A 26,556-nucleotide genomic window follows, 5' to 3' on the forward strand; every position below is an offset into this window, starting at 1 on the left:
AACTCTCCAAGATGGGAATATTCCTGTTTTGTGCTTTTAGAGAATCCTTTCTGGAAGGATCTCCAGCAATTATGAAGATCAGGGAGCACTGCAGAGCCTCAGGGTCCATTCAGGGGATGCTGTGGAGCCGGGGGAGATGCTGTTCTGGGAGGGGAGCAGGACAATACGAGCACATTTTTGGGTGCACAAGAGCAAACAGCAGCTTCATGAGGTGACCAGCAGTGCACAGCCCCTGCTCTAACAGGAATTGTGTTTTCCCATGAGATCCCACATGGAAAACCTGCAACAGGCCTGGCTTTGCTGCTCAACACTCTGGCTGGGGCCAAAGGATTTAGGGAATTCGCACCACGAGTTTGGGATGAGGAATACTACAGACTGACTGGTTTTTCCACCTAAAAGAGAACCTTTCCCCTGAGCCTGTGGGACACAGCCCCCCCCAGCACCATTTGTAGCCTCGGGGAGCGTCGGTGATGGGCATTATTTAGTTAAAGCACTGGGGTGACACAGGGCACACGATCAATGAGAGGAGGCTGAGGCTCCATTACTTATCAGAAGTGCCTCAGAGAGCCCTTTGGAAACGCAAACCCTGTTCTGGGACCTCTCCTGGACGGTTTCAGATTAATGGTTACAGGTTTGTTGGTTTGTTTTCACGGGAAGAAAGAAGATTTGTTTGCTTTTTCTCCCCCAGGAGTTTTACCATCATCTTTTCTCATTAGGGTGGTGGCAGGAGGTCAATAGAGTCTCCTGCCTGAGCAAGATCCCTCCACAATTTGGAAGGGAAATTTCCAGAGCTGCAGTGCCCAGGGTACCTTCCCCAGTGTGTTTCGGAGCAAACTGTGGACCAAACAACCACCTCCCCACAACCAGCTTCTTCATTAAGCATTATAATTATTACCAAGCTATAAGAGATAACTGTGGCTCTGCTGTTCTCCAGGATCAGCCTTGCTGGCTCTGTGGTCTCCCAGCCACTGCTGGTGGCATTTCATTACCAAGCACAGGAACAAAGAACAAAAAAACCTCCACAGCCAGGGCTCTTCCACTGGGGTTTGTCAGTCTGTCCTGCCCAGAGGACAGGTCGAGAGCTGCCTGCCCTCCCTCTGCCTCCTCTTTGTCGCCGTTCTTTCTGGGGTTTTGCTTTTCTTAATTATTTTGGAATCCGGAGAATAATCCGCCGTCAAATCCCGCAGAACAAATTGAACGTCAGGTTTCCCAAACCCTCCCAATCAGGCAGATGGTATCACGGGCCCGTAAATCTCCTCCCAACTCCGGTGCATCTGAACGCTGACAGATTATCCATTAATGGGCAGATTAATCCTGAGCAGCAAAAACAGTGGGAAGGAAAATACACGCTTTTGTCTCCATAACAGGGAAAATGAACACGCTAATGTGTACAACTCACAGGAGAGGCTGCAGGCACATCCATTCCAGGCACATGGAGCCTCTGGCAGAGCCCGGAGGAGCGGGATGGTGGCACAGCTGATGAGCCCAAACCAGCCACCCAGAGCCTTGCTGGGACCAGCAAAAGGAAAACAGCTTTATACTGGAAGGGGGAGGGATGATTTTTAGTGTTCCTCATTATTTCCCTCCCCTTTCCAGCCAGGCTGTGGTGGGACCCAGCCTTCCACAGACCCTCTCCCCATTCTTTGATGGCCATTTTGGCCAAGCCTCTTTGTCAGCCTCAACAGTAGCAAGTGCTACTTCAGCGGCCACTGTACAGCCAAGTGAAGGATTTCTGGCCTCCTGTGTTTCAGGCAGGGCCCCCCCAAGTGCAGCATCCCCTTCTCAATGCCATCCCCTCCTCTCCCTGCCGCTGATTTGCTTGGCAGGTGTGAAATATTAATTGCCTCACATGGGAGCTCGGCTCCCTGTCTGTCGCGTTTGACTGAAATATCATTCTCTGCTGCAAATATAATTACTGGGGGTCTGGATTTTAAAAATAGCCTCTCGCCTGTCTGTTAATTAGGAGCCACGCTTTGCTACACAACGAGATATTTTGGTTAATTATGAAAGAGAAAAGGACAAATTTGTCACGTCTTTTGTTTTCGTTCCGCGGTGTCTCCCGGTGACAGCAGCGCCGGGCTGTGATGGACTGCTCAGCCGACAGCACCAGATGCTCCCTCCCAAAACGGGGAGGGGGTCAGGGCTGGGGGAGTCTCGCTGCTGAGGGGGTGCTGCTGCCTCCCCTCGTCGCAGAGGAGCTCGAACAAAGGAAAGAAAAACTCAGGCAAAACCGAGAGCTTCAGTCAAACCCTCCCCGGTCCGATGTTTAAGGATCCTCGTTCAAATCACTGATAGATTCTTATTAAATCAGAAGTGCTGACCTGAGGCATCCAGGGCTGCAGCTCCAGATCCAGGAGACCCTCTCCTCTCCATCCTCTGCTTAGGCTGGCAGTGGTCACGAGTCCATCCTTCCCCCACCATTCCGAAATGAAGAAGTCCTGTCTCCTCCAGCTTGCTGAGTGCTCACACCAAAATTCACACCCATTCCTGGGTTCCTGCTTAAAGAGAAGGAAAAAGCCCTTTCCAGTGCAAACAGAGGTGATGAGTTTGGAAATGGCAGGTGAAAGTGCTAACAAACCTCCCCTTGGCCTCATGTGCTAATTAATAATGTGTTAATAAACTCCAGAAGAATAAAGATCAATAGAGCTGTTGCCTTCCTGCCAGGCAGCAGTGGATGCAGCCCAGGAGAGGGAATGGCTTTGTTGGTCATGGAATCCCATGGAATCTCTGACTGCCAGGTCCAAGACACCATTGTGGTTAAGCAAGCTCATTTTAACACAAAATCTGGAAATCAGCAGATGATCCCCTGACTTTAAGGATGAGCTGTGCCAGCAGGGCATGAGGAGGATGAGGAGGAGCTGATGTGCAGCAGGAATATGTGGAAAACCACCTATTCAGCACAGTGCCAGGGATTCCCTCCTCTTCTCACAAGTGCAGTTTTAGTGCTGGGGATCAAAGATCAGCAGCACTACTTTGCACTAAAATGCACTGATAGACTGTTTCATAATTATTTATGTAATTATCCAGCATTTCAAAGAATCCATGATAACAGCTTAAATTGATGTATTAAACGAGCATAATAATTATTCCAACAATATTGAATGCTGTTCTGTCAAATAATCATTTCATATAGATGAAGAAAGCTTTCAGAAATAGCACCATAATTCATGATGCTACCAGATTAATGTCACAGAAGTTCCATATCCTTTTCCTGAAGACAGACAGAACTTTGTATATGGAAAATTAAATATGTATGTATAGAGCATATATGAAAGTATCATACATCAAACCCAGTAAGAAAAAACAGAAGGAGAGGGAATAAAATGGCACTTCTTTAGCCTGGAATGATTGTGCAAGGATGTCACTGCTTCAGAAACTTCTCCAGGTATCAAAGTAATCAGGAATAGAAGGAGTTGTCTCTAAAACAACAGCCTGGATGGCATCTTTGTGGCCCAAATTTCACTCCAAGCCTGGTCCATACTGTCCTCCCTGTCTTAGACTTCCTCCAACAGCAGCCACTGGGAATAACAAAAACCACAATAATAATAATAATAATAACAAAGATGAAGAAGAAAGAAGAAAAGAAGTTGTTCCAAAAGAGCACAGGAAAATCCCACTAAATGAACTGCAGAAGATCTCCTCCTGCCTTCTCCTTCTGCTGACACTTCAGGAACACTTAGAAAAGTGGCAAAAATTTTATAACCTTGCGATGAAGATTAAAAAATAAAGCCCAGTAAAAAATCCCTGTGAATTATTGAAACTGTAGCTCATTATAATGGGAGAAGTGAACCTTTATTTTCAGTAAGTGACACGGGAGCAGAAAAATGTCAGAATAATGATGTTCAGGCAGAACAATTATTTCTTTGTGATAGAGAAGCATAAAGTTTATCACTTTGATTACTACCCTGATATTTTTTTGTGTGTGCCCAGCTTAGAGATCAATAAATCAGGAGGGTTTCTGATGCTCCATCTCAGAGCTGGAGCTTCTCCCTGCTCAGACACAGAGCTGCTGGGGCGGGTGCCTGATGCTCCATCACCCTCAGCTCTAAATCCTGTGCCCTTCCCTAAAACACTGAATTTCTCACAACCCCTATTCCTCATTTCACAACACAGGGCTCTGACACAAACATTTCGAGCTTGGACAAAAGGCAAGCCCCGGATTTACAAGAGTCCCACCCTTGGACTCGACCAAGCTGAGGGTGTGATGCTGTTTGTTGGTCATGATCAAAACCAGCTGGGCTGCAGCAAAGAGGGGAGTTTGGGGTTTCCTGCTTGCAGGAAAATGGACAACAGCAAACCTGCACAGGCACAATCCTTCTGCCCAGAGCTGTGCTGAGCTCACTTTTCAGGATCAACCCACCCAGGGGCAGGTGAGGCTTCCACTGGGGAGAGCTGAAAGCTCGGAGCAAAGAGCTGTGACCACCCACTGCTCCTGCTGTTTTCCCTGGCACTTCTGCTCTCCTTTGGGCCTCTGTTTGCGTGACACCTCACCCATAAACCATGTCAGCGTGAGACTGACGTGACATAACTTTTATCAAGGGGAAATTTAAGGCTTAAGTGCCTTTAAAATGCTGGCATCAGTCACCGTATGCGCTCGCTCTCCCTGAATATTACACCCATTATATGTAATTCTTTCTCCTCTTGGAGAAATATTAGCATGTACTTTTCTTCTCGTCAATCACTTCTTTTGACCTTTGCATCATCAGCTGTCTCAAAGAGGGTCACATTTATTCTGATGCCTGTGCCTTCCAGAGCCTCTGTAAGCACCACCATGAAAGTAGGATTTTTGTGCTTTAATATGGAATGTTTCCTCCAGGGAATTCAAGGGGTTTCAGGCTCAAGACAGAGGCTCCCATCACTCACTAGAGAAGAGCAGCCCATGGAGAACCTCTTGCTGAAACACATTTTATCCCAACTCATTTCAGAAGTTTCTTTCTGCCACAGCAGTAGTTGGTCCTTGCAGAGTCATGGATGTATTCCCATGCTCCAAGGGGCTCCCACCCCTATTGGAATGGGCTCACAGCTCCAATATTCAGCCCAGGGCTGTCCCTTGCAGGCTCATAGTCCAGCCCCTGCAGTTCAGAGCATGGGGGTGGCTCAAAGGGCTCATCCAAACCCTCCAGAGCATTTTGGGTAAGGACCACACCACAGTTTGTAACTTCTCCCTTCATTCTACCCTTCTTTTCCAAGAGAGGCAAGACCCTTAAAGCTCAGAAGCAGGAAAATACAGAGCCATGTCCCAGCCCCAGTGTGGCATCACAGCCAGGACAGGCTCTCAGATAATTTAAAGCCAGTCCACGTACAACCCACTGCCTCCACACACAGATCAGGGTTTTTTCGTTTTGTTTACCATCCTCCCCTGCCACAAATCAAGATGTGAGATCCCAGCTGGGTTGCAAAGACAGGACATCGCAGATCATTAGTCCAAACCCCTCGTCCTTGAGTTCATGACCGGCATCTCCTGAGCTGCAGAGACAGGACTGACGTCACCGTCTGAGTGCCCGGGGTCAGGAACACATTCGGGGCATAAACAGTGAAAAGCTGAACCAAATGAGATCAGAAAAGTGCTTTAATAAAGCAACCTGATATAAATCCGAAATCGAGGTCCGATGTCACTCCCCACCCAGCGCAAAATCTGGGCGACCTGCTGTTGCCTTCTGTCCCTCTGATCCTCCCAGAGCCCGGCCAGCACTTCACCCCTACCCCAGCTCACAGTGCCCGTGGGAGCCGCTCCAGGAGCTGCGCATCCAGGGGGGGAAAAAACCCAACCCTTGGAAGCCACTAGATGGCAGCGGGAGCGCCGGGAGCTGGAGCATCCCGCACCCTCGCACCTCCCGCATCCCCTGCACCCTTTTCCTCGCATCACCAGTGTCCTGCTGGCAGTGCCACTGGTGCCCCCCCGCCTTCCTCCTGCTCATCCCGTGGTGCTGGGCACGCACCGGGCACCGCGGGGGGATGGAGCTGTGCCCTGGGAGCCCGGGACCGGCAGCCGGCGAGCTCCACTGTCATCAACCGCGTGCATAAATTATCCCCGTAATTACAGCATATGCACAAATTGTACCCTATTAATCACTATAGGATACTAATTACGCTACCCGCTGCCCCAGCCCCGGGGGGAGCCCCTGACGAGACCCCCCCCTCCCCAGTTTTGGCTGCTGATTTAGGCAGAGCTGCTCCATCCCCGTGGGGGTGTGGGGGGTTCTGGGGTACTTTGGGGTGTTCTAGGGCCATGTGGGGGGGTTCTGTCGTGGGCAGCACTTCCCAAACATCAGTAATTAACCCAGCTGCGGGGTGTTGCTCGCTGAGAAATCCCTGTCACTCCCCGAATGGGAGGTGTCGGAGGGAGCCGTTTGTTTTAATAAGGCTCTTTTGTGTGCGCGCGTGGTGGCCGCTCCCGTGGTTTTGGGGCTGTAATTGCCGTAACAGATGCTGGAGGAGAGAAGTTCCAGTCCGGGAACTCTTGTCCTGCTCATTACTTTCTCTGTGAGCGGCCACTTGCACCCCAAAGCTGCTGTTTAATGAGCCTCACTCAGCAGCAAGAATCAATTAATACTCAAGCACCTCGGCTCGGGCTTGATAAATGCAAAGCCAGTGAGTTAAAGCAAAAATAAGTGAAGAGCAAAACCCTCACGAAATCCTCCACCACAGGGCAACCACAACAAACCCGGGCTCTGCCATTATTAGGTGAAGTGGGTGTTATCCGTGTATCCCACACCCTGCTCCCCCCATCCCAGCCATCTGCAGCATCTCAGAGGGTTTATCCCTGAAACACACGGTGAGGAGGAAATGAAAAGCCCTCCTGTATGTAAATGGGAACCTGTGCAAATGTGCTCGGGAGCTCTGAGCTCGGGAGCAGCTGTGATCTGCCAAACCAACCAGAAAATTAAAAAGATTGTTTTACAAACACGCAGAGGGCACGTGGGGCTGTGCACACACGTGGGCAGGGGTGGCCCCAGCTCTGGGCAGAGCCGTGGGTTCCCTCCACTCCTGGCAGGGCTGGGGCAGTGCTGGGAGGAGAGGATTTGCAGTGCCTCGGTTCTCAAATCCCCTTTGCCAAAGCTCACTTTCATCCCGAGAGCGATGAAAGGCAACTGGGGGGGACGAGATCTGTCACTTTGAGCTGTAGGGGAGGCAATAAGGCACTTGAAAGTCTCCTTACCTTCTAGGTCAGTGCTTTGCAGACAGGTCAGGGATCCACCTGTATGTTTAACCCCCTTTTGAAGTGAGAACCCCTCATTTTCAGGGCTCAGCAGAAGTGGGGAAGTTCAGTCCACTTCAGAGCATCACAAGAACCCCACACCCGAGGTTCACAGTGGATGAATTTACTCCAGACTCATCCTGCAGCTGAACTGAGCCCAGTGAAGGTAACACAGATGCAGAGGTGACTTGTGCTAGTGTGACACAGTCAGGGGCCATGCCAGAGGGCAGCAGCTTCAAACACAGGGGGAAGTTGGTGCCAGCAAAACACCTGCAAGCAGTGCCTGGGTGCAGGGGCACCTGCCAGGCTGGGCTGGCAGATGTGAGACATTCCTAGAGGTGCTGCAAGGATCTTATTGCATTTTTCACCCACCAGGCCTGAATATATTACCTGCTGTGGGTTATAAGAATTCACTCTTACACTCTAATTTAATGAGGTGTCTTAAATGTGGATTTAATCACAGCATTAAGGTAACGGTCACTGCATTCAACCTGGAGGGTGCAAACATCTTCCCTGAGCAGACAGCTCTGCTGCATCCTTATTAATCCAAAAATCATACCCATATTAATCACTCCACAGATTATTACTCTACCCATATCCATTACCAACCTGCTAATCCTCCAGCCTGTGCACTGGGGCATTGGCTTCCCACCAGCAGCTCCTCACTGTTCCTCTGCAGATGGAGGGAGGGAGTTCTGCCTTGTTCCAGAGGTGCATCCTTGGGAGCTCCCTGCAGAGCTCCCCACTTCACAGCTCCCAATCAAAAGGCAGCCAGTTCATTAGTGTGTGTGTAAATGAGGGGTTTGTTTGAGACCTGCAATCAGTACAGTGCTGAGACCACTGTGAACACCTTTCCTACACCCTCCCCATGGCAGCACACACCAAGCCCAGGCAGTGCCCTGCTGCTCCAGCACCTACTCCTACAACAATACAGGCAATTATAGCATCTCCAGAGAGTGATTCAGCACAGCTGGGGTGATTTACCTTCTAGAAACACTGATCTCCTTTATATATCTGTAGCCTGTGAGGTGAATCCCACCCATTAACGTGATAAGAGCTGCTGGTCAGGGCCATCATTTTGCTGCCAGCCTCCCAGCCCTCCTCACTGCCAATCCTTCTGGAAGCATCAGGCCATCCTCCTGCTTCTACCTGCACGGGAAAAGAGGCCAGGCCATGAACAGAGCAATCCTTTGAATTCCCTCCCAAAGTGTATTTGAGCACTTTTGGTGCTTGATCTAATTGTTTGGTGCATTTGTTCCCTGTGACTCGCCTTGAGCCACTTCCCTCCCAGGCAGGGTGCTGGCACTCTGACCCGGGCTTGTCAAAGGCTAAAATGCTATTTGAGCACGTATAAAATATGCATGAGGTCTGTGACCTAGTCTATAAACCCCTGTACAGCCCGAGGCAGTGCCTTTGTGGAGGAGCTCAGAGACATCGCAGGTTCCCGCTGCAAAAATCAAATGAACGTCAAAAGAATGCTCAAAAAACTCTTCCCCCTGAGATCCCCCCCCACCACTTCCCTTTGTGACAGCTGAACACGGCAAAAAAAGGAGGAACTTTTAAGCATTTCTATCTTCTCCTCAAAGCTCAGCCTAATTGAGTGCTAACAAAAGAGAAAATGCTTTCTCCTCTCCGGGCAGGCGGCGGCGGCTGGAGCAGAATGACAATTCCAGCCGGAGACATCCAGCTCTGGCAGCCCTGAACTCATCTGGCCACCCACTGCCACCTTAGCACGAGGGGTCTGTGTGTCCAGAGCCAGCTCTGGCAGCCCCATCCTGCATCCCAGTGGCTCCTGGCCACCTCCCAGCACCTTAACACGAGGGATCCGTGTGTCCAGCGCCAGCCCCGGCACCCAGCAGGGACTTGGAATGTGTTCATTCCCGGTGCTTCTGCAGTGCCTTCCATCTGAGACTCCCAAAGTGTCATTAAATCTCCCACCACCTGCACTGGGGATGGGAATGAACTCTGTTAGGCCACTTAGAGGGGAAACAGGTGGAAGGCAGGGTGATTTTGTGGCAAGAGAGCAGCAAAGCTGGGAGTGATCCACATGGGGGGGATGATTCTTCCCACTGCAGGGGGAAATGGAGGACAGGACAAGGGGGAAGGATTTAAACTGACAGAGGGTGGGTTTAGATGAGACATTAGGAAGAAATTCTTCCCTGTGAGGGTGGGGAGGCCCTGGCACAGGTTGCCCAGAGAAGCTGGGGCTGCCCCACCCCTGGAAGTGTCCAAGGCCAGGTTGGACGGGGCCTGGAGCAGCCTGGGCTGGTGGAAGGTGTCCCTGCCCATGGCAGAGGGCGGGAGTCAGATGATCTTTACGGTCTCTTCCAACCCAAACCATTCTCTGACTCTGTGTCATTATTCCTGGTGCTCAGCCCACAGCCAAGCCTATTCCCAGGAGCAATAAAGGCAAGAAGGCAGTCATAAAACTGCAGTAATCAAATGTGAAAAGAACAGCCCAATTCATTAATACCCAGACAAGCTGATAGAGACATTCTTAATTATCAAATATTACCATGGAGTTCATTTTTACCTGAGTTGTTTAAGCCTGGCCATCCTCCTTCCCTTTTCTTAGACAGGTTGCCCTGGGGCAGCATTGAACATTTGTAATTAGATTCCTTCAATGGAGTTAATTATGAAGTGACAATAAAGCCTGAATGGTTCCCATTTTCATAAGTATTATCTGGAAGTAAAAACAAATCCTTTGTTTTGGTATCAATATTTGTAATTTTGACATGAACCTCAGGGTGTACTCTTGATACAAACAGATACAGACACATTCCTGTTGTATTATGCTGTACTTCTACTTTATATTGTATTATAATACTTTCACATTCTTTTATATAAACTTGCCTGCACAAACCTATCTATATACTGAAGCAGAAACAAGATTTCTCTTTGGGATGATCTCTCAATTAATTAATGAGTTTTCACCAAGTTGGTATCAGATTGTAGCAACGTCAATACTTTGCAGGTTCCAGGTTGACCTGGCACCTGGGGTAATTTGTTTTAAATTTTATTATTATTACTACTAAAATTTAATTACATTTTAAATCTTATAACCCCAGCAGGTCCAGAGTGTCCCATGGAACGAGTCTGGATTCAAGAGGAGGGGACTTAATGTGGTTATTAGTGATGTGCTCCATTTTAAACAATGAAGTGTCCATCAACATGAAGTTAAATTTCCATTACAAATGAGTTAGCCACTTAAATATAACAAGACCCTGCATAAATAAAGGGCATGAGATTTTTGTGGCCATTATTGCCAGTTTAAGATCACTGTCTGATTTCATACAATTATTTGTCACCCTCTAGCTAAGCAACAACAGAAGGGAAAAGATGCTGAAATTTAAACAGGTCAAAATTAATGCCACGACTGTATTTGATAATTGAAAGTGTCACCTCCATTAGCTCACTCTAGTAACCAGGCTGGAAAAGCCAGCACCAGGAATGTCCAAAATCTCCACAATTTCCAGAGTGACAGTGATTAAGCAACAGGGCAATCCCAGACGGTGAAATAATTCCCAATTCAGAAGGTGAAATAAAAGCTGGTCAAGAGGATGCTGAGGGTTCAAAATGGGGAAAATCAAGACTATTTTGCTGCTGTTTCAGAGGGAAAATCTGCCCCAGGCAGCCCACAGAGCAGAGACAGCCCAGCTCAGTGCTGGAGCATTGGGAGTGTTTGCTGGGATCCAGGAATTCCCCCTGGAAGATCCAAACCTGCTGTTCTCCTGATGCCTTCCACGGACACAGGAAATGAGAGAGGGATCTAAGCCATCTGCATTTTATCTAACCTTTATTAAGCATCACTTGACCTTGTCAGTACTGATAAAGTCCTGTGAAGTGCATGCCAGATAAAATATAATTTTTAATTGAGTATCCTTATTACATCTATTAACAAGGTGCAGATGAATACAAATGACCCCACGGTCGATGCTGTCGATTCACGTTGAGGTTTCTTTTGCCTTTGCTGAGCTGAAGGAGTCAATAACCTCTCAAAGGGTGCACAGGGAGGGGAGATGTTTCCTGGCAGCAGCTGTCCTGCCTCCAGTGTCTATCCTACACAATGGCCACGAGTAAACCAGCACAGGGATCAGCATCTCCAGGGATCTCCTGTAAAACACCCCACCTGTCTTCTCCAGCCCTAAGGAAAGCCCTGGGAACCTCAGACCAGTTCCTATTTTAGTCTTGGTATAAATTTATACTATTCCAAGGCACAGGTGAAAAACAGTCTCCTCTTTTATTCCCTAACTCACAAATCATGTGAAAATCCACTCAGTATTGGGTGGTCACAGGCAGCTCCAGCACTGGGATGGTTACAGGACTTCCAGCAATTCCAACCCATGGGATTGATCTGCAGAGGTTAAAATCCAGAGGTTTCAAGGGGGAGATGGCAGGATGTGGCCAAACTGCTCCCCTAAAAGGTTCATGTCAAGATTTGCTCTCAGTTTGAGGGAAATAAGAATAAATGACCTGCCTGAGGAGCAAACTGCTGCACTGACATGATATATTTGCATTAGCTTCAAATGGGAGCAGCTTCCCATCAACCCATCAGCTCCACACTCAAACAAGCAGATTCAGTGTCAAATGTCTATAAAAACTACATCTTGGGGCTGCACTGAACTCCCTGCTGTGATCCACAGTGTGCCAGGCCTTCCCCTTCTGGGTTAGATTTATCCATTTTAGTACCTAATTTAGAAAGGAAAAAAGAAAAAAAACAACTCTAAGTTCCTTGAGAAAAAGCAGTGAGACTTCTTGTTCCATATCCACATGTTTCTCCTTTAATGCTTCCTTAAGGGTCTCCATTTTTCTGTCACTTATCATCATCCAGAGTAATTTTGGGCTGTTAGAGAAAGTTCATTGCTGTAATTGCAACCATATTGGTCATTAAAGTTGACAGACAGCTGCTGGAGAAGTCACTTGCGGATTCCTGCTACTCAGCAGATGCCTCTCAGCATTTGCTAAAGTGTTGGTTTGGATTTATGAACTGGAAGCAAATGCATTTCACCTTAAGGACTGATAATTTCAAAGAGAGGAGAACATGAAGAACTCATCCAGGTCTTTTGTCTGTAAACAGGGTTTGTCTGCTCCTGCTCTAACTGGAGTGGAAGTATCCAGTGTTTCCTCAGGTCCCTAAGGCTGCTGATGTGCCCACTCCTGCCTGCAAGGACTGGGGACCCCCATCCAGCCCAGTTTCACTAGACAGGGATTATTTCCAGATGCTCCATCCCTGGAAGTGTCCAAGGCCAGGTTGGATGGGGCTTGGAGCAACCTGGGCTAGTGGAAGGTGTCCCTGCACCCAAAGAAGAGCTTTAAGATCTCTTCCAACCCAAACCCTTCTGTGATTTCCACTTACCCATTTCTTGCTGGTGGCATTCAGTAAGTAAATATTCCTCACTTTACACACCACATGTTAGAAAATAAGGACCCACTCAGGAGGGCTTTTTTAACCAGTAAACTTTATTTATATATAACAACAGTACAAAGTGAGTCCTTGGCTTGCAAAATAGGAGTGTTTCATATTTACAATAGGTACACAATAATATATTAGAATAATAACAAAACCCCCTTTTTTTTTCTCCTTGGAACATTTTTAAATACTTAAACTTTCTTACATTTTTTTTTTCCACAACACTTGTAAAAACAACAAAAAACAGACAATCATCTTAAAAAAAAAATATAATACAGAACTCCAGTGTGTCAAGTATAATGGGGAGGGGAGGAGCCAGAGAACGATACGGTGGAATGGGTACGGATCCAAACCAATTCCTTACTCCTGCCAATACACAAATCCCCCCAAACTGTGTTGGTTTTAAAGAGGGGAAGGGGGCAGAAGAAATCAGAATCTGTTCCATGGCTGATACCTCTACATTCTGTGATGGTTTTGGGGACTCCAGAAGCTTTAGTACCTGTACATTCCCTTCCCCTTCCTGCTTCCCACCATAACAGCCCCCAAGGTGCCATTAACACCAAAACACTCATCAATAAGAGAAGGACATTTTACTGCATTATCTTCTGAAGCCATGAAATAACGTGGCAAAATCAGCTCATTTACCTTCCAAAGTCTCCTGTTCCAGGTGCACCTTTGTGTCCATGGGATGGAAACACCGGATGGAGAAGCTGTTGCATAAACTTCCAAGCTTATTCGAAATAGAGGTATTAAAAAAAAAAAATCTCAAAGGAAAGGCCATACAGGAAATCTCATGTTTGATTTGGCAGCCTCAGGAGGCCCAGAGAGTTTGGGATATTGTCTGTGCTGGATGAACCCTGCAGGTCTCTTTGAGCGTGTTCTTCGGCGCTACAGGAACGTCTATTTTTTTTTTTTTTTGGGATTATATTCCACTTTTACAAAGAAAGGAGAGGAAGGGGTAACATGGGGGCAAAGGGGGATCTGAAAGAACAAGCACACAGACACTGCCGTGCTCACAGCACGGCCAGAACACCTTCAGTTGAGCTGCTCCCGGTGCCACCCCAGCAACGTGGGCACAGATGCCCAGATGGGACTGGAGTGGCTTTTCCAGCAAGGGAGCAGTTGGGCTCTGCCATCCCACACTGCCCCACTCCTTCACCTCCCCATCTCCCACCCTGGCATGGCCCCAGCACCCAAAGCACCCTGGGGTGCAGGACATGCACCACAGACCCCCCAGTTTTCTTCCAGGAGCCAGGAAGGCACCAGGTACCACCCGCAGCTGGGACTCAGGCCTCTGTGCCATGCCCATGGAGCACTGCCTGAAGCTGGGGGTTTTCACAGAGAACAGAGGCTTTGCACAACCAAAATCAGTCTGAAGGCTCCCATCCTCCTCCCCTGCAAAACTAATCCAACCAACCTCCCCTGACCCTGCACAGGGGGAGTTGCTCAGCTCAGCAGAGCCCGAACGGCACCTTGGCAGCGCACACGGGGCATCTTCCACTCCAGTTATTTTCCTTAATAAAACCAAGCTCTCCTGGCCACACAGGTGTGGGGTGGCCTCAGAGCTGTCAGCAGTGCTCTGCCTGCAGCCTCTGCCCCGCTGCTCTCAGTGGTGCTGGGTGAAGGCTGGGGTGGTTGTCGGTGTTTTCAACAAAGACACATTTGGGACAGATGGGACTGTGCTCTGAGCTCACCTCACACACAACTATGTACAATGTCACAGCTCCCTGCACCACTGGCTTGCGATTTATGGTACAAATGTGACTCTGAAATACAATGGCTGAAGCTCTGTGGCGTTTTAATGCATCTTTGATGCCAGTTATTTACCCTTCTCTGAACATTTTTTCTTCTCTCCAGGGTACAGTCACACGTGAGCTCTCCCCGATGGCCCAGCTTTTTCAAGTCAGTCTATTTTAGTTCCATTTAGTCAGGCCAGCTGAGTCCCCATGACAGGTGAGCTCTGACAGCACAGGAAACTGGATGCAGAAGAGCCAGTGACAGGCAAGAACGTGGCTGGGCTGCTGCCAGGGAATGGGCTCGAGGCACAGGAGCATCACAGGGAGCTGCTCTGCCCTTTGCCAAGCTGGGTGAGGGCAGCAGGCAGGTCAGTGTTCCTCATACCCACTGGCTGCTTGGGACTTCTGGAAATAAGACCTTGTGCCCACTGGAGGAGGGGAGTGCTCCCACCCTTTCCACACAGGCTCAAACGACTCACCCTGAGGGGCTGGGAGTCAGCATCGTTCACAAACTGCAGCCCCGGAGATTTAAGTGCTCCTGCTTTCGTCCTCCATGTGCCCACCCGAGTTGTTTCCTACGTTATGACATTTTTGGTGAAGTCCAGTTGAAGGCAGGAGAGAGAACTCACGTGGGGATGGGCCATCAGGATTTTAAGACAGTGTGTTGAAGGCACTGCTGTGATGAAGGTCTCTGTTGCCGCCGCGTCAGGTGGCTGCACTCACCATCCTCAGAGTGTCACAGCACCAAGACCTGCAGGAAGGCATCATGTCCAGCACGGCCACGCCCAGCCTCCTTCAGGGATACACACATGGAATGCTGCTGGGATTCTCCCCACCAGCAGCGAGGCCATGGCAGCAGTTTTGTTTCTCAGCGCTGGTCCCCGGGGTGGATCCTCACGCAGCTGCAGGCTGGTCCATGCTGGATCTCACAGGGTTTCCAGCGCTCTGGCCGTGCTGATCCCTCCTGCCTCCCTTTACACATAAATTCATCCTTTATGGCAAAGTGTGGACCACTTGATGTCCACATCCTCCGTGTCCCGGTGGGCTGCAGCGCTCCGCAGCGGGGCTCATGCCGAGACAAGCTCGCCTGTAAGTTGCACTCCTGTATATGGGGTTTTTAATAAAGGCTTTCAAGGTGGAGAAGCGTTTGATTAGCACCTCGCTCCCCCTCGGAGTGGGTGCTTTGATAGCTCATGAGCAGAAGATTAAATGGAATTATTTAAGCGGCGACACCAGGCAGAGAGATTCCGGAAAAAATGACGTCTCCCACTTTGATGTCGGAATACCTGAAACGAAGTGAACTGGAGACTCTGAACACCAACCCACCTTGCAGGAGGAAGGGGGCAACGAGAGGGATGTGAAATCGTTTCATCTAAGGCAACTGCCCCCTCCTGACCAAACCTCGAGTCCGGTTTGCTGCAAGTGCAAAGAAAATGCTATTTTGAGATCTGAAGCTTCCTCTTCCCAAAGGAGTAATGGAAATGACGGATGCAAACAGGGCAGTAGATTACAAGTGCTTTGCCCCAAGGGGATATGTTGCTTCATTCCATATAATTGCCTGTAAAGATCCATAATTAATGCCAACCACCACAAGTAGATACTTGGCAGGTTATTTCTAGGCCACCCTTCCAGCCAGCACTGTGCTGTTCCCTCTGCTGTCCTCCCAATGCTTTTCCAGGTGATGGGAGTGGAGATATTTTTTCTGCTTCCCTCAGAATTCAGTCAAAAGTACAAGAAACTTATTGGTTTGCAAAGTGCTCCTGCTGCTCACTCTTTTCTCCTCTGCTCAGATTTTCCCCATAGCAAGGAAGATCAACTCAGTTGTCCCCTTCTCTCCTTAGTGCTCTCCCAGAGTATCCAGGGGATGTTTGGGGGCCTCCACCTCTGCTGAGAAAATACAGGGGAGCGGGGAATGACAAAACCTTGGCTTGTGGGGTGCTCCTAGCCAGAAGGTAGAGAGCAGGAGGAGGAAAGCAAGCTTAAAATGGGTATGCAAAAGCCTCTCAAAGAGATGTAGAGAAGAGGACCACGAAGGCTGGCTTGGCAGGCACACAGTCCCCAGACCCAGGTGATGCAAAGCCAGGCCTCTGCTTTGGGCAGTACTCATATTTTGTGAATCCTGCAGAGATAATTCTTCAGACTGTGTTTGGAAACTGTTTGGGAACTATTTGGAGTTGCTCTCTTTGGGTTTCAGAGTACCATGAGAATTTGGTGAATGATCTGAGTACAAATACCCAAAACAACCATCACAGCTAGAACACAGACCTGGAAATCCCTCAGCTGAGCTGTGTGATGGATCCCAGGGAGCAGCAGGAACAGAATCAGCAAAAAACCCCCAGGATTTCAAAGCCTGACCCTCTGCAATGTCCTGTGAGACCCACAGCAAAGAGCAGGCCAGGCTGGTGGATGCTCCAACACCGTCCCTGGCACTGGGCTCTGTGATGCCCAGCAGGACAACCCAGACATTTGCACATTTTCTGCCCTTGACATTAGATTCACTGTGCAGGAGCAGGATCCCTGGGAAGGGAACTCCCCAGTAACAGGCAGTATGAACCCTGCTCTGCCTGGCAGTCTCTGTTTCTGATGCTCTCTCCGTGTCTCAGTAAATCCAGTGCTCAGGCCGTTGTAAATGTCAAGAAGTTATTGCACAAGGTCGATCACTGTCATCAGTATTTTCTTCCAGAATATTAACAGGGCCCAGAAAAACTCACAGAAGTGGATTGCCAAAAGAAAGCAGGCTTGGCATGGCTTTTACTGAACGGTAATTAAACCAACAGGTTTCCTGAGTATTTCTCTGCACGCTCTTCTCCCCTCTCCTGTTGCTGAACTGCAAGAGACAGAAAACCAGCAGCTCTCTGGTGCCCAGGGAGCCCGTGGTGACCCTGCTGGGCTCCTCTAGGCAGGAACAGTGGAGGAGGGGGATGGATATGAAAATGGATTTTCCTTCGACACACGCTGGCCGCAAACTAAGCTCCCAGTCTGGTGTGGCCCTGCCCGGGCAGGCTGAGCAGATGCCAGGAGCTATTTTGGTGCCACTGCCAAGCCCATGCAGTCAATACTTGTATTTCCATTAGACCTCCTCACCCTGCCCTCCCCGCTGCAGCCTGCACACATATCAGTATTTACTACAGAGAGAAATATTTACAGCGTTCCTTCCCCTCCTGGCACTCTACAAAGGGACACACATAAGCTTTGGTGTCTTTGAAAGTAATAACACTCACAAACATTTGCCTGTCACTGGCCACAAGAACACGTGCTGGGGGGGCCAGTAAGGGACTGAAGAGAACAATGAGACGCCGAGACAGAGACACGACAGCAGCACTGGCTGGCCTGCGGGTGCTGGTTAAGGTTTGCCCTTGCCTAGAGCAGAGATTTCTTTCCCCTTTCCAGTGGAAATACAAGTCCTGACCCTGGGCAGCGTGGCAGAGAAACCCAAAGGGAGCCTGTGCCAACTGGCTCTGCGTGGCAAAGAGAAGAGCAACAAATGTCTCTTCTTGTGATGTCCAGGCTCTTCAAGTATCACCCACTGTAAACATCGGGGCTTTGTCGGGTTTTGCTGCAAGAAATGGGAGGTGGCTGCAAGAAACCCCCCAAAATCAACCCTGGAGGCGTCATCCCAGCTCTGCCCGGGGGTGGTGAGGGCAGGACGCCGGCTGGGCTCACGTGGGACCAGCAATGGGATACTGGATGGGTCACTGCTGGATCACCTCAGCCATGCTGGACACTGCCAGATCACTGCTGGATCATCCCAACCATGCTGGACACTGCCAGATCACTGCTGGATCATCACAGTCATGCCAGGCACTGAGCCCATCACTGCTGGATCATCCCAACCATGCTGGACACTGCCAGATCACTGCTGGATCACTGTGGCTATGCTGGACACTGCCAGATCACTGCTGGATCACTGTGGCTATGCTGGACACTGCCAGATCACTGCTGGATCATCCCAACCATGCTGGACACTGCCAGATCACTGCTGGATCATCCCAACCATGCTGGACACTGCCAGATCACTGCTGGATCATCACAGTCATGCCAGGCACTGAGCCCATCACTGCTGGATCACCGCAGCCACTGCGAGGTGGAATGGGGTAGAAATGGGAAAAAGCATTTAAATTCTGATCTTTCCTCCTTCGACAGCAAATGGGATTTAAAAAAAATATATATATTGACACTATATAAATACATTGATAAAGCTGGACTTCAGGACAGGTCGGATGATCTGATGGTTTTGCAATTCAGGTAAAGTTCCTTCTAGTGCCTATAAGTTACTCAGCCACTGAACTATTTTCAGGCTAAACCGCTATTTCACTTAGTGGAGAAAGGTGTGGTGCAAACTTGTGCTCATGTTGTTTTATAAGATCCCAAAAAGAAGACGATTTCGGTTTTCCAGACGTTCCAACTGGTGTGAGAGTCCGTTCGCAGAATGTCTGAGCCGCGTCCTCAGGAGGCTCTCGAGGACAGGATTCAGAGCTGATCCTTGTTGCCAGGATTATCTCTATGGCCTCTGTGGTTTTTGCTCTATTTTTTTTTTTTTTTTGTACTTTTTCTTCCTTTTCTTAAAAAAAAAAAAAGGCCTTTAAATAAAGTTTTATTTTCTAATATACATCAAACAATTTTCATGCAAAGCAGCAGTCATGGAGACATCCAGGTTCCTTCTTTCCATGTATGCTCGAAAAAATGATCCACCTTGATCGGACTTGGATTGAGATGTTTTATCTTCTTCTCTTCCTGCCTTTCAAACCTGTTCCTACATGATTTTTGAATGCAGTCAGTCCTTGGGCCAGTCTCTGTTCGCTCCAGAAGAGCCTTGGTATTTGTGTCCAGCGCCTTCCTTGCTTGTTCTCCCTCTAAATTCCCGAGAGTCCATGTGATCCTCTGCCCTTTGCCAGCCTTGAGCACCACGACCTTTCTTCAGCTCTCAATAGACATGGCCCCAATAAGCTGCTCTACTTTGTAAGCCAGCCGCTGCCTACGTGCCTGTTCATCCTGCTCCAGAGCCCCGATGAGCTGGGGGAGAGAAAATAAAACGGGGGGGGGGGGGAGAAAAAAAGAAACAGAGAAAGAAATCAGTGTGTGAGAGAGGGGGTGGAGGAGCTGGGTGGGCAGCGAGATGTGAGCAACTCGAAATGGGGAGGTGTGAAACTAAAATAAACGGTGAAGCAACGCGCCCAGTGCTTCGCCGTCGCTTTGTTGGACCGCTCAATACCCGCACAACAAAATCATTCTGACCCTCCCCTGTACCTTGGACTCCAACACTTCTTGTCTCGTTTAGCACGGAACTGATGAGATTTTTTTTAAACCCTTTAATCGGAAAATAGCCGCGGCGTTGTGTGGCAAACGCGTACGCGCAATTAAATGACAAAACCCTCCCTTTTAACGGACGTAATTGCAAAATAAGGTTCTTCTCGCTGAGAAATGAAGGGGTGGAACAGATGGCAAGAACTTGGTTTCAAGTGATGCATTCATTAAAGGAGCTCACGCTGCCAGGGTGTCTTTGCAAACAGGAGTCTGCGTCACTGCAACGTGGGATTTGGACCGCGCTCTTCCCAAAAGACAGGGATGTTTCTGGGGAGCTTCAGTGGGTCATGATGATTTTCCACTGCATTAAGGAGCAGGCTGCACCAGGTGCATGCCAAGGCTGAGGAATCCAGGTGCTCCCACAATATTTTAGCTCTCAGCCCTCCTGAGATTGTGCTGCAGGACCCAAACCTCTTTGTGCACGAAGAGAACAGCGGGACAGCAGCGCTGCCAGCTACGGCCACGCTGCACCAAGGGCAAGGGGAGCTCTGGGTGGCAGCAGGAGGGATCACTGCACAACCCACCACTGCACTGAAGTGCATCTGGTCTGTCACACACACACCGTGGGACAGCATTACCCCAGGGGACACCATGGCTGCAGAGAACACCATTCCCCCAGGGGACACCATTGCCCAGGGGACACCATCGCTCCAGGGAACACCATTACCCCAGGGGACACCATTGCCCAGGGGACACCATCACTCCAGGGAACACCATTACCCCAGGGGACATCATCACCCAAGGGGACACCATAGTCCAGGGAGCACCACTGCTCAGAGGACACCACCACCCCAGGGGATACCTTTCCCCACGTGACACCATTTGCCCAGGGAACACCATTTGCCCAGGGGACATCACTGCCCCGGGGGACACCCAGGGGACATCACTGCCCAGGGCACACCCACCTCTTCGCTGTACTTGCTGACATAGGAGTAGATCTCATTGAGGGCACTCAGCATGTTGAACTCCACGGCGTGCAGGCGCGACTGCTCGGCGAGGTAGGCGTTCATGTCCTGGTCGCTGATGGCGGGGAGCTTGGCGATGTCGGCGTAATACCTGTGGGAAGGAGAGGCCAGGGGAGGGCACGTGAAACACGGTGGCTTGAAATGCTCCTTTTCCCCTTGGGATTTAAACTGAGCTCTGCGGGGAAAAGAACATCATTTCGCTTCATGTTTGAGTCTAGAAAACAGGATTGCGGTCTGTAACAAGCTGAAAATAAGAGCAGCGATGCTCGGCGGGGCTGCAATCATCGATGATCCCTGTGAGTCCCTTCCAGCTGTTCTATATCCACTTCCCAACATTCTGTTCTGTGATCACCGGCCATGGGAGGTTGGGCAGGAGCAGAGCACCCCCCACCCACACTGCTGCCCACCTCTCCACCCAGCTCTTGTAGCTGGGGATGTCCTTGGCGTACAGCAGCTTGTTGGAGGGGGAGTCCTTGCCCAGGCGGTGCTCCGAGGTGGAGCAGGAATCCATGAAGGTCTGAGCCACAACGGAGAGGCAGGCGTCCGTGATGCTGCCCTTGTGGATGTCGAACACGAACTGGGGGTTTTTGATTACGTTCACCCAGAATCGGAGGGGGAGGCTGGAGGGCAAGCGAGAAACAAAATTAGATGTGAAGACAAAGGCTGGGAAAGGGCACATGCTGAAGAATAAGAATAGAATTTGAACAGGAGCTGGGCCAGGGGTATGAAGCACCAGTTAGCCCAGTGCTGTCCAGAGTGCTGGTGATGGATCCTGCCATGCCTGTGCTGGGCACTGCTGCCCTGGGAGTCGCCCCGGGCTCTGATCCCGCACAGTGGAGGAGGTATGGGGCAGGAGGGCAGGCTGGCTGTGCCAGGGCAGAGCTGGGCAGTGTCTGGGGGTTCTGGGGGAGCATCTCTGTGAGAAGCCCATTAAACTGAGCTAGTTAGAGCGGATGGATGCAGCACGGGGTGAGCCTGGGGCAGTCACCCCCACACTAATCAGCCGCTGCCCGGCCACGCCGCGGCCCATCATCCGCGGGAGGTGCAGCAGCATCAGAGGCTTTGTCCCCAAATCCCGAGGCCTTTGCAATCAAAGGGGAATTATTATTCCTTTTTTTCTTCGGCTGTATAGCAGGATCAAAAAAACAGCTGCTGCTTTCTATTACCTTTCAAGTCTCAGCTCCCTCTGTCTCCCCAGCTCGCTGAAGGCTGCAGCCTTAACTCTTGCTGCACTGCAGGTGAGCGGCTCAGCCACATCCCCAGCACACGCAGCTCCCTCTTCCAAGCCTCCATTTGCTTTGACCTGCTCCAGTGGCACAAGCCCGCTCCCATCTCCCCACCAAAATTCCCTTCCTGGGAATGCTGCAGCTCAGCTGAGCCCACCATGCCCCGGGGAGAAGGAAGGGCCAGGGCTCCTGGGGTATGATGCCTCTGGCGGGCCAAACTCTGATGGTCATTGTTTCCTTTTTTTATTGCTTTAAGAGGTCTCATAATTTCTTGTCGATTCCACAATTTTTACCCCAATAACTCCTTCTTCTAAGGCTTTCAAGGAATTGTTTTGAGCTTCCCACAGCCTTAGTGGGGAACCCGGCTTTTGCAGCCACGATGATTAGAGGCCTTTTAAGCCACGAGAGACTCAGGGGGGAAATACAAAATCTTTAGGAAGCAACTATTTGTTGTGCTTTTTTTCTTTCCTCACAGAGGTAAATTTACAACCCATGGAGCCTTTAATCCTAAAATAACAGCAGAGGCAGAGATGTGAGAGCTGTTATTGTTTGGAGAAGGCCGATGGTACATGGGGCTGGCTCCTTCCCCCCGTGCCACCTCCTCCTGATGCCCAAATGCTCCAGCTGCTGCCTGAAGTGATGGGAAAGGTGCAGCCACTGGCTGAGCTCTCCCCTCCCAGGCAGTCTTGACATTTGTGCCACAGCAGGGTTGTGCAGGCAGGGTGGTGTGGGCATGGAGCCCTGCCTCCCACTCACAGACTGGCTCTTTCCAAAGTGTGGGAATCAGAGGCTGGTTCCAGCTTCCACTTGGGCAGAGGACTCTGAGCACGTGCTGTGGTGCACGCTGCTGAACACAAGCACTCAGGCTTGTGCTTTAACACCCTTCCCTTCCAAATCAGGATGTTCTATGGTTCTGTGATTCCATGAACACCACACTGGCAGCCCAACCCAGGATCAAACCCCACTGCCACATCCACCGGGGCAGCATCAGTGCTGGCTGAAAAGCATCTGCACGGCTTTGTGGCACATCTCATGCTCTGAAGCTGCATGGCTCCACAGAATCACAGAATCAGCCAGGTTGGAAAAGACCTCTGAGATCATCGAGTCCAACCTTTTGACCCAACACCACCTTGTCTACTAGACCATGGCACTGAGTGCCACATCCAGTCTCTTTTTAAATCTCTCCAGGGATGGTGACTGCTACTTCCCTGGGCAGCCCATTCCAATGCCCAGTCCCTCTGTAAAGAACTTCTTCCTAATGTCCAACCTAAACCTTTCCTGGCGCAGCTTACGACTGTGCCCTCTTGCCCAACTTGGTGCTCCCCAGCCTTCCCAAAGCAATTCCCCACCTCTGTTCCACCCTAGGACACAGCCAATTGCTCAACACTCGGACCTGCCTCCCCCTCTTACCAATTGCTCTTCCACGTGTGCCTCACATCCGTGTCGTGGATGCCGTGCTTGTCTGCCTGCTCATCCAGGAAATCGAACATGTACTTGATGGCGAGCGGGAGCGCGCTGCCGCGGTGCACGGTGCTGAACAGCGTCTCGAACAAGTCGTCCACGAACTTCTGCAGCGTTCCCTAGAGGCAGCAGCAACCCAGGGGGTGAGGGGAGGGACGGGCACACGCTTGGCCAAGCAGCCAGATGTTACCAGCCCCTCAAAGTGCTGCCACGGACCCCATAGGAATAACGAGGTCGGGGTCTTTCCGAGCGCTGACTGCTCTGGAGGGTCCCCGGGGAAAGCTCTGGCCTGCAGCTACTCAGGGCTGAATTTGCTCTTTATTTCTAACCTGAAACCATTTTTTTCTGGCTTTCCAAAGCACATCTGTGTCATCCACGGTGATGAACATGGGAGGAGAGACAGGAAAACTCTCTCCGGTCAAGGAAACTGGGTAAATATTTGCAGGCACTGCTGCAAATTAAAACACTCTTTGTGTTTTAATACTGTGCAAAAGAAGTAAGAATTGCAGCAACAGCCTTGAGTGTGGGGAAATCTGGGCTGTGGTTCTGTTGCTGCTCCAGCACCCACCTGGTCCCAGGAAAACCCAGCAGGGACAGACCTCCTGGGAGCTGAGCATCATCAGGGGCTGCACAGGACCCCCGAGAAGTGTCTGTGGATGAACCTCACTGTGCGTTTCCCACGCGAATCCAGCGCACGGGAGTTACCTTTGTGGCCAACAGCCTGGTCAGGTAGATCTCAGACACCATCTTACTGCCCCTGTCTCCCTCCTTCTGGTCTCCATGGTCGTGGTTTTTGACCAGGTGCCAGACCTTGACCCCGCTCTCCAGGTCGGGGGTGATCATGGGGGCCCGGGAGCGCAGGCTGTCGGGGCTGCCGGTGTAGCGGAAGGTGGAGTCTGGATGATGGGAAGAGAAGTTGGTCACACTCAAAGCAAACCCTTTTTCCACTCCCCTGTCTCTTCTCAGTGACACCACCACATTTGCTAACGCCCAAACCACCTGCACCGGCTTTTTTATGGGGTGGTGAAATATAAAACCACCCAGGCACCAACAAAATGTTGATATGTGTTGGTCTCCACTGAATAGAGTCCCTCAGACTTGGGCTTTTCTCTGTTCACACTCAGACATGGACTTTCCTGCTCCATTCACATCCTTATGTGAACTCATCATACAGGCCCACACAAGATTTGTCCATGAGCTCACACACGTTAACCCCGGGCACCAACTCCTGCAGCGCCAGAGTCTTGTGCTTTGTCCAGTATTCTGCAAATAATAAAACCCTGCCCAGCACAACGAGCACAAAAGGCAGAAGAAACTGCTGGTCTTGTCCTTGAGGCTTTCAGGAGAGCAGCAAGGGCTCAAGCTGAGCATCAACTGCAGAGCCCAAGGCCAGTCCTGCACCCCAGCCGTGCCATCCGTGGGCTGAACGGGTCCAGCCTCCTGCTGTCCTTCCTGCCCTGAAGGGAAAGGGGAGCTCAACAGGAGGCAGGCAGACAACAGTCTTTCCCTTAATTGCTCAGGAACCATGGAGGGATGTGACATATATTTATTTACGTATTTAACTTCCCAAAGAATGTGCCTCCCTGGATCCCATCCACGGTGTCTCCAAGCTGAGACACGAGGCTGAGGAGCCCGGCTGTGCCCCTCGCTGGATTTTTTCCTCTCACTAAATTTCTTTGTTCTCTGGAAACCTTGTGGATTTTCTCAAGTTTAGCCTTGAATTCACTGCTCAACCTCCTAGTCAAGAGTACGGGGATCAATCATAAATCAGCCGAGGGAAATACTTGAGTCATTACCAAACTAGCTGGATTTTCATCCCTGATTAAGGCTTAGATAAATGAGTACTCCAACTGATATAATTAAGGAGACAGACAAAGGGACAGCTAGGAAAGCATCTAATAATTCTATTTTTAAACACAGCTCCGTACTGATATATAACAGGGGAAGTAAATAAGTATCTAATTTAAATTCTGTCAGCACAATTAGAAATATTAATCTTAACATGAGCAATGATCGCTCACATTGGTAGTTTGCAAAAGCTTTGCCAGCTGACATAGATCAATGAGCTGTAAGGAGTCAGGTTGTGTGACCCAGCCTTGGTTTTTCCATCACCTGAAGCGTGGGATGTGCTGGACATTTGGGGGATCTACACCACGCAGGGAGAAATGCCTTTTCTCCTGGATTTTACCTAAAGACCAGCCTATTTTTGGCTCCTCAGAACCCTTGCTCAAGGAAAAAAAAAACCAACATTATTTTGGGAGCCATAAACAAGAGGAGGAGACGGGTTTGTCAGGAGACTTTTTGCTTGTAAAACACTCTGCAAAATGAACGATAATGAAAGATCAGCGCACCAGAGATTTTGCCACTGCTGCCTTTTATGGAAGTATATTATTACTATTATTGTGGATTTAGTGTTATAAACGCACACCTGGCACCTCACAGACTCATTTACTCAGGCTGCAGCATCTTCAGGGACCCTCTGGAATGTGCTGAGCCCTGCTATTATGCAAATCCAGAATTCCCAGGTGGGCACATCTCTGTGTTAAGATTGCTGTTCCCTATTTTGACCCATTAGCAAAGAACTCAGGATCCTCCACTTCGAGAAGGGAAAGGTGAAGGACTCAGGCTTTTCTGTCATGCAGGGGACACAAAGCTCCTTTCCTGCAGTGGGAGCCCCAGAGGGGCTCTGCATCACCCACCCCCTCTGAGACAAACAACTTCCCTGGACTTTCCCAGGACCAACATTCCTAAAGGCTACTCATGTGCCTGGCATTCCCTTCTCCCTCCTCTCAGCTTCTCTGGTCTTTTGGCTGTTCTGCTCATAGATGGAAAAGCCTTTGCAAGGAAACACCAGCAGCCAAGGACATTTTCCTGTTGGGTGTTCATTTTGGCTCGTGTGGGGCGGTTTTTTGGGGGGAATCTGCTGCTTTTCCCCCACCTAATTCCTTGCAAAACCCACCATTTCCCATCCCTTCTTACCGTATCTGCTGATAGATGTCCGGGATATACTGGCAGAGGCAGGAATATTGTAGGAGGAGGTTTGCTTGGGAACGAGAGCCACGACTGAGCGGTCGGACACCTGGGGAGGCAAAGGAGGAGGAGAAGGTCAGTGGGATCCACCCTCCACGTTGGGATCACCAGCTGCTGATCTAGCAAATCCTGGGCAGAAGGGTGCCAAGGGTGGGCACAGGGAGCCACCCAGCCCTGGCAGAGCCCCGTGCTGGGTCTGCAGCAGCTCTACAGCCCAGAGCCTGAG

General features: G+C 50.0%; 1 protein-coding gene across 2 annotated transcripts in view; it reads right to left on the minus strand.

The window, feature by feature from the left end:
• Positions 1-18,499: 18,499 nt before the first annotated feature.
• PLXNA2 (plexin A2) overlaps positions 18,500-26,556 on the minus strand; it is a 166,445-nt gene continuing 158,388 nt past the window's right edge. For both annotated transcript variants that reach the window (XM_064635876.1, XM_064635875.1), the window contains exons 27-32: positions 26,280-26,379; positions 24,006-24,196; positions 23,250-23,419; positions 21,021-21,233; positions 20,554-20,704; positions 18,500-19,357 (exon numbers count right to left, since the gene is read on the minus strand). In XM_064635876.1, the coding sequence (XP_064491946.1) occupies positions 19,262-19,357; positions 20,554-20,704; positions 21,021-21,233; positions 23,250-23,419; positions 24,006-24,196; positions 26,280-26,379 (921 nt within the window). In that variant the 3' untranslated portion in view covers positions 18,500-19,261. The remainder of the gene's footprint in view (positions 19,358-20,553; positions 20,705-21,020; positions 21,234-23,249; positions 23,420-24,005; positions 24,197-26,279; positions 26,380-26,556) is intronic.

This window comes from Pseudopipra pipra, chromosome 25 (genome assembly GCF_036250125.1).
Source record: "Pseudopipra pipra isolate bDixPip1 chromosome 25, bDixPip1.hap1, whole genome shotgun sequence".
Classification (NCBI taxonomy): domain Eukaryota; kingdom Metazoa; phylum Chordata; class Aves; order Passeriformes; family Pipridae; genus Pseudopipra; species Pseudopipra pipra.